This window comes from Plectropomus leopardus, chromosome 8, assembly GCF_008729295.1.
Source record: "Plectropomus leopardus isolate mb chromosome 8, YSFRI_Pleo_2.0, whole genome shotgun sequence".
NCBI classification, from domain to species: Eukaryota; Metazoa; Chordata; class Actinopteri; order Perciformes; family Serranidae; genus Plectropomus; species Plectropomus leopardus.
In genome coordinates this window covers 22,673,260-22,680,617 of record NC_056470.1, presented here as the reverse complement: position 1 = coordinate 22,680,617, position 7,358 = coordinate 22,673,260, and the positions used below count along the sequence as shown (strand labels likewise).

Sequence of the window (7,358 nt, the reverse complement as noted above, 5' to 3'; positions counted from 1 at the left end):
AGAAGGCAAGGCTATAGTATGGCAAAAATGTCAAAATATGACAAGTCACAAAAACAGCTGAAAATACTTCAAAACAGCGTAAAATAGCGTGCCAAAACACGCCATAGCAAAGAATGCAGCAGAAATGGCCAAAACCACCACAATAACGCATGTTGAAAAAATGACAGAAAAGGCAAGGCTACACTATGGCAAAAATGTCAAAATATGACACGCCCCAAAAATAGCTGAAAAAACCTCAAAACAGCTTAAAAAAGTGTACAAAGACAGGCCATAGCAAAGAATTGTGCAAAAACGGCCAAAAATAACACAATAATGCATGTTGAAAAAAATGACAAAGAAGGCAAGGCTATAGAATGGCAAAAATGTCAAAATATGACACGTCCAAAAAACAGCTGAAAACACTTGAAAAAAGCATGACATAGCGTGCCAAGACACACCATAGCATAGAATGTTGCAAAAACAGCCAAAAACACCATAATATTGCATGTTGAAAAAATGACCAAGAAGGTAAGGCAAAAGTATGGCAAAAAATGTCAAAATATGACATGTCCCATAAACAGCTGAAAACACCTCAAAACAGCATTAAAAGGCATTCCAAGACACGCCATAGCATAGAATGTTGCACAAACGGCTTGATAAATAAATATCGGCTTAGGTAATAAAAGTTCAGCATCCATTTTCAGAATCAAACTTGTAACATCTCTTTTCCATTACCCTTGACCAGTTTTAGTTTTTTGCCTGCAGTCTGTGTGATCTGCTCGTGGTTTCAAGTATAAAACAACAGATTTGCAGGAGAACTTTACACTTATTTTCAAAGGACTTCCCATCTCTGCAATAAGTGTCAAGTCCACTTCCGTCAATGCAGTTGTTTTCGAGACAGGGATGCAAGGATTATGAATTGCAATTTTACCTGCTGAAAGCTGGAATGAGAACGTTTTTGCCAAGCACAGTTAGTCATTGCTAATGGTACTTGACAGCACGGTCTATCCTCACAAAAGCTTGTGGATGAAGGAGACATCTTACACGAGCCTAAGTGGTTTCCAGACATATGTTGAGGTATGTTAGTTATCATGACATGAAGTTCTCCTTTAAGCGTGACTGCATCTTGTGGGTGTTTTACAAGAAAGTTTCCATCTTGATCTTTTACGCCTCAGAGAAAAGGTTTCATTATATCATCATATTACTCTTCTGAAGTGTAAGAAAGGTTGTTTCGTGGTCTAAGATGTTACTGAATAAGAGACTTATTGTGTTCGGTGACAGCATCTCTTAAATCTATTCGCTAGTTCCTTCATTCAAAACATTCGCAGTCATGCAGAAAATTGTTTTGGGACTTTTTAATCACTATTTAGCACATTTCATGTCGTCTGATTGTTCAAATCTCTGTTTGAGCAGTGACTTGCAGGCTGGAGTTTGTTTTAAGAGTCAGTTGATCTCAAGGCCGGAGGACAGACGAATCTGGATGCTGGTGACTCTCACAGTCATTACCTTGAGAGTGCTGAGTAGCTGACTGAGCACATGCAGGTGCACAGGAGGCAGGGGGGATGATCTGTGATCTTTTGTTACCATCTTCGCATGGCTTCACCTAAACATGAGTTTGAATGGGCAAAAGGAAGGGGGAGGGGAGGGGGGAGTCACAGGTGTGGAAAATAAGGGCATCTAAATGGTGTTTAGTTAAAGAAACTCCAGTCAGTACACGATCACAACTTCTGCTACAATACAAAACTTTAAAACAACATAACAGCAAACAGCCATTCTAATATTTTGGGATTATGACTGGTTGTTGGCATCACATGAACCCAGTGTTTTCATAATTAATAAAAACAGCCAACCTGGGGTGAGAGATTTTATCATAATCTGTGTGGGTTTAGCCACATCTGCACACAACAGGGCAAGGTACTTATAAAATGAGAATATAGTCAGATGATCCACACTGGATTACATTTAGCCAACAGTTGATTCACATGCTCATCTACGCACATCATCAGTCTCATCTCTCACCAGTGACACCACTATTTGAAGCGTACTCAAAAAGGGATCTGAGATGTTGTGAGGAATGTGTGTTCACACGAAAAAACTTGAAGGCACAGTTCATCCCAAAATCAAAACTCCATATTTCTAACATCGATGCAAAGTGTAAACACTGATCCATATCTTCCTCTTTCAGATGTGCCTTTATTTTGAAATTATGTTTCACTGTCACACAATATCAGGCAGATGATGGCAAGCAGCCAAGAGAAAGATGATGAGGAGAACGCTATTTATTTGGGAGTAAATCATCAGTGTGGAAATATTTTGTTTTCGGAGACACTTGGGGTCGACAGACAGATCAGTTGCAATATGTAAACAAAAACCGAAACACGATGTACATGCCGAGCATCTCACTTCACTAATTTCCTGCAAATATTACATTAGCTGCTCTGTTTCAACAATGTTAGACTGAAAAACATGCATGCAGGCTGAATTCATCTGTGCTGTTCATACTTTTCAACATACATTTGAAAATACTAACAGCAGTCCACAGACCTTTGGGTTGTCTGTGTGATGTGAGCAGTTTTATGTAAGAACTATATTCCCTCTAGAAGGAAGGAAGCGTGCATGGACGAGAGGCTTGTGCTTGCGACCATAGCCTGTAAAAATAATGGACATAGGGGCTGAGATGTCATTCAAAGTCTTGCTCTACTTTATGTGTAACTTTGGGCCTTAATAAAATGGAAATGGGTGAGTTCTACAACAATTCATCCCCATACATTACAGGAATGATGAAATTAACTTTAGACAACCAAAACAGCATTTTACCAGGCTTTAACATGTTTATTTCTGCTGTAAAGTTGGACATTTTAACATGGGGGTGTATAGGGAATGAGTGGGTTCTGGAGGTTCTCAGTGGCCATTCAAAGAATTGTAATTTTCCAGCCTTGGAAGTTGCCGCTTACATATAACAGTGCGAAATGTAAACATTAATTGCTAGCGGTAGATGCACGCTTCTCTCTGCGCTGTGAGAGGATTGGCTGGTGTAGGTTGGTAGAAATTGCTCACAATAAGATCTGTGGATTATCTTGAGTAACCCGGGTCAGGATTTTTGGAAAGAGACATTGCTGAGTTTTTCAAATATATATTTTTTTGTTGCTCTAAGCACCACAAGCAGAGTGCCATCTTGTTCCATTATATTACACTCGGCTCTGACACTCGTCATCTCACACCAAAACACTAAGTACCAGTAAGAGGAAAAATATCAATTTTGGATTTTGGGGTGAACTGTGCCTTTAAGTGTAAGTAGGCAGAAATAATGGATGAGATAGCTCAACTTCACCTTAACTACTCTGCAGCTTCTGCAAAGGATGTTATCAAGACATGCAAAGGCACTTCTCACTTGCAGTGTCTGGGGAGTAAGCAGAAATGTGCCCATGAAGGCCATTACACCGGGCTGCTGTGGTGTGAACTGGAGGTGAGTGTAATACAGGAGCTGGTGTGAAGAAAGAGTTAACTGCATAAAGGGGAAAGATAAACACATTACTGCCTCGCTAGTCGCCGAGAGTAACATAATGAACTCCTAATCGCTGCTGAGGGTGTAATTCATCTATGAAATCAGCAGCAAATTGAGATGAGGAAAATCAGTTTCTGATCCATCTCATGCGGTAGCTTAGCAGGAAGGATATTGAACGGCGTGCCTCTCAAAAGGTTAGGAGTAACACTTTCCTGTCAGCATCGATATTCTGTCAGTGGAAAACTTCCCCTTCGTTCCATCTCGTATACGCGGCCTGCCAGGCAGCACGCACGGCTCATGAGTCCGGCAGATGAATGCATCTGTATTCTGTCCAGTGCTGCCCAGATAAGCAATGACTAGCGCGTCAGGTCAAAATGTCACATTCTCAATCAACTCCAGTAGCACCCAGTGTCAAATGCTTTGTTGAGTAGAGCGCAGCTGTCAAAAGATGGAATGTGTTGAATCAAACTTCTATTTACCCCCCCCATACACCATTTCTCCCTGCCTCTCTCCTTCTCCACCTCCTCATCCTCCTTTTCCTCCACCTCCTCAACCCGCTTGTCTCCCTCTCCGGAATAAGGCATAATAGTATATGTTGAGCCTGAGGCGTGAGAGCTAAGATAATGGCATCTGGAGCTGCCGGCACCCCCATCCGTATCACTCCTCGGGTGAATAAGGACTCTGGTGCTTAACATCAACTCCTCCTCAATTCCTCCTCCTTTTCATGTGTATTTCTGTCTTTGGTGGTCCTAGTGTGGGTTTCCATGCACATTGGAGCCATGCAAATGTGAAATTGAAAAAAAAAAAAAGAACGCATAACTTACACAGTCACAAAATATGTGTGTGTATGTGCGCTCCTTTTTTGTGCTGTTTGTGTTTTCATTTTGTACAAATATGCATGTGTGCATGTGTTTGGACAAGATAAAAACAGGGCCGAAGGAATGAAAGGGAAATTTGTGAGAGGAGGGAGAGAGACAGACAATGAAAAGGGTGGCGACAAAGAGAGAAAGGGAGAGAGAGAGAAAGAAATGACTCACCTTCTCTGCCGACTGGGCTGTGCCAAAGAAAATCGGGATGAAGGCCAGCCAGACTATGCAAGTGGTGTACATAGTGAAGCCAATGGGCTTGGCTTCGTTGAAGTCTTCTGGTACATCCCTTGTCTTGATGGCATAGATGGTGCAGGTTACCATCAACAGGATGCTGTAGCCCAACGAGCAGATTATCTGCAGGTCTGTGATGTCACACTTCAGCACACCACGGGCCAGCATGGGGTTGATGGTTTTCTGCTCATCGTAGTCAACGATGGTGTTTGGAGGGTCCACGGCGAACCACACCAGCACGCCCAGCAGCTGTACACAGATCAGACTGGAAGTGATGGCGATCTGGGAGGTGGGGCTGATGAAGCGCGGGGCTGTGACCGTCTGTTTGCCCTGCTCAAAGATGCGATAGATACGGTTGGTCTTGGTGAGCAGCGCGGCGTAGCTGATGCACATGCCCAGGCCCAGGAAGATCCTCCTGAAGGCACACACGGCGACGTCAGGCTTGGCAATCATCAGGAAGGTGATGATGTAACATAGGAAGATGCCAGTTAGCAGCACGTAGCTCAGCTCTCGGCCTGACGCCCGCACGATGGGTGTGTCGTTGTAGCGTACAAAGGTAGCCATGACAAAGATGGTGGCAATAATACCAAGCATGGCCAGGAAGACGGGGATAATTGCCCAAGCTGAGTGCCACTCCAGCTTGACGATGGGGATGGGCTGGCAGGCGGTTCTGTTGGGATTGGGCCGCAGGTTGTAGGCACACAGTCTGCAGGAAGTCTCGTCGTACTGGTACTGGTAGCCATCACAGAGCTCACAGTGCCAGCAGCACGGCATGCCCTTTACCCTCTTCTTCCTCTCGCCAGTTTTACAGGGCAGACTGCACACAGAGATAGGCATCTCCTGCTCCCCATCTGGCCACTGAAGCTCCTCCAGCTGGTGGAGAGATGACACACAGCACAGGATGACAGGGTTAGCAACTGAGCGATAAAACCTCTGAATCTGAAAAAACAGAATGAATGGTACCTGAATGTATCATCTACAGCATTTTAAGTGGCCATAAATTGCTGTATTTTGATTTGCATGGTGCTACATTCTTTGCAAACAGTTGAAAAACATAGTTGAAAAAAAAAACTATTAACCTAATACTGTACAACATCTGTCTTGCCAATTTCTAAGAGGGATTGCCTTTTCTAATACTTGAAAGTAATTGAAATCACCATGGCAACAGAGCTTACCTTTGTTCAGTGAAATAAAAATAAAGAAATGTGAAATGCAAAAGACATTATGTTTTAATACAGAAGCCAGTGAGGTATGAAATGTGTGATGATAAGGAAGGAGAATGGGACTCTGGGAGTGCAAATGCCTCTTTTAGACTTTGCAGAGCTATTTCTATTTATGATCTTGTCATCAAAATGAAAAGTGCAGTATACAGATGCACTGAAGAACTATGTGAAACTCCAATCTGAAAAAGGCCCCGAGGTGTTTCATGGTTTAAGCTCAAACCATAGTCTGAATGTACAAGATGGCCTTAAAAAAGCTGTGAAGAAATGAAATTTTTTAGGGCTCTTGCATATTTTGTTAGGGTGTTTTAAAAGCTTTCATTACACTCTGAGCTGATCTTTTTATTTATTATGAAAGTGCACTGATGCCATGCCTTTAAAAGCACCAGAAGACTTAAGATTCTCCAACATGGCAGCTTCACAGCAATATGATAAAAAGAAAAGTAGCACATTACATATTTTGGTGGTATGATTATTAAACTGCTTGAATATGACAGATTTGAAAGGTGCTTTGAAACAACGAGTGTGGAACAAACTACAGTAAAATCATAAAGTGGCATATCATTAAAACTATATTGAAAATGAACAGGAATTAATTCCTGTGTTAATTTTTGTAGTGTGCATTATGTCATGTTGACAGTGAATTCATGACTTACAGGCACACTATAGAGTTTCAGAACTCAAACAGAGCTAGGAATTTTTTTTTTCAAGTGTGTCACCAACTTCTGGGTGTGTTGTGTGATGCCATTGGGCTCAAAAGTTTTTTTTTTTCCCCATAGACTTACAATGTGAGAGAGATGTCTGTTAATCAGTAGTGATTTTTTTAAGCATCACAACCCCTGAGACATGCTTTGTTTCACTATTAGGAATTGATGCATTTAGTTTGATAACATTTCAAAGGTCTAGAACTGCTCATTTATCATTCAAATCATTCATTTCCACGACAAACTAAGTGCTGTATTTTGTAGGGATGCATGAAATTAGATTTTTTGCCGATATTTGATAATTCGACATATAACAACTCATTTGGCTGATAACCAAAAACAGTATATCCATTATTTTCCCCATCTAGATTCAATGATTAAGTCTCTTCTGGAATGGAATTAACATGATATTACACATACTCTTACAGTGATCAGCATATGGAGACATTAAATCCAATGCTTTTCAATGCATGTAATATTCATTCATTGTGCAAAATAAGAAAAAAACGTTAACATAGGGTTGATGTTTTACACATATTTACTTTGTCAATTAAAAAATACATATATCTGTTTTTGATATTGGTAGAAATCAACATGTAGGCCAGTTGCATTATTTCATTTTCAGTTTTTTTTGTTGTTGTTGTTTAGTTTTGTTTACTCTACAGTGTCAAGCATCCTTGGGTCTTGTGAAAGGTTCTTTAGAAATTCAAGCTATTATTTATATTATTATTATTGTTGTTGCTGTTGTTGTTGTTGTTTTTATTATTGCTTCCAACACCAACATCTTATCCTGTTGCCTCCAGATTTCTGCACATATGCAATAATCTGTTTATAGAGATGAAGAAGAACA

General features: G+C 41.0%; 1 protein-coding gene across 1 annotated transcript in view; it reads right to left on the bottom strand.

Moving 5' to 3' along the window:
• Positions 1–7,358, bottom strand: part of LOC121947349 (metabotropic glutamate receptor 7-like) — a 133,252-nt gene that overhangs the window by 51,816 nt on the left and 74,078 nt on the right. Inside the window, exon 8 of the mRNA XM_042492355.1 lies at positions 4,522–5,457. Within this exon, the coding sequence (XP_042348289.1) occupies positions 4,522–5,457 (936 nt within the window). The remainder of the gene's footprint in view (positions 1–4,521; positions 5,458–7,358) is intronic.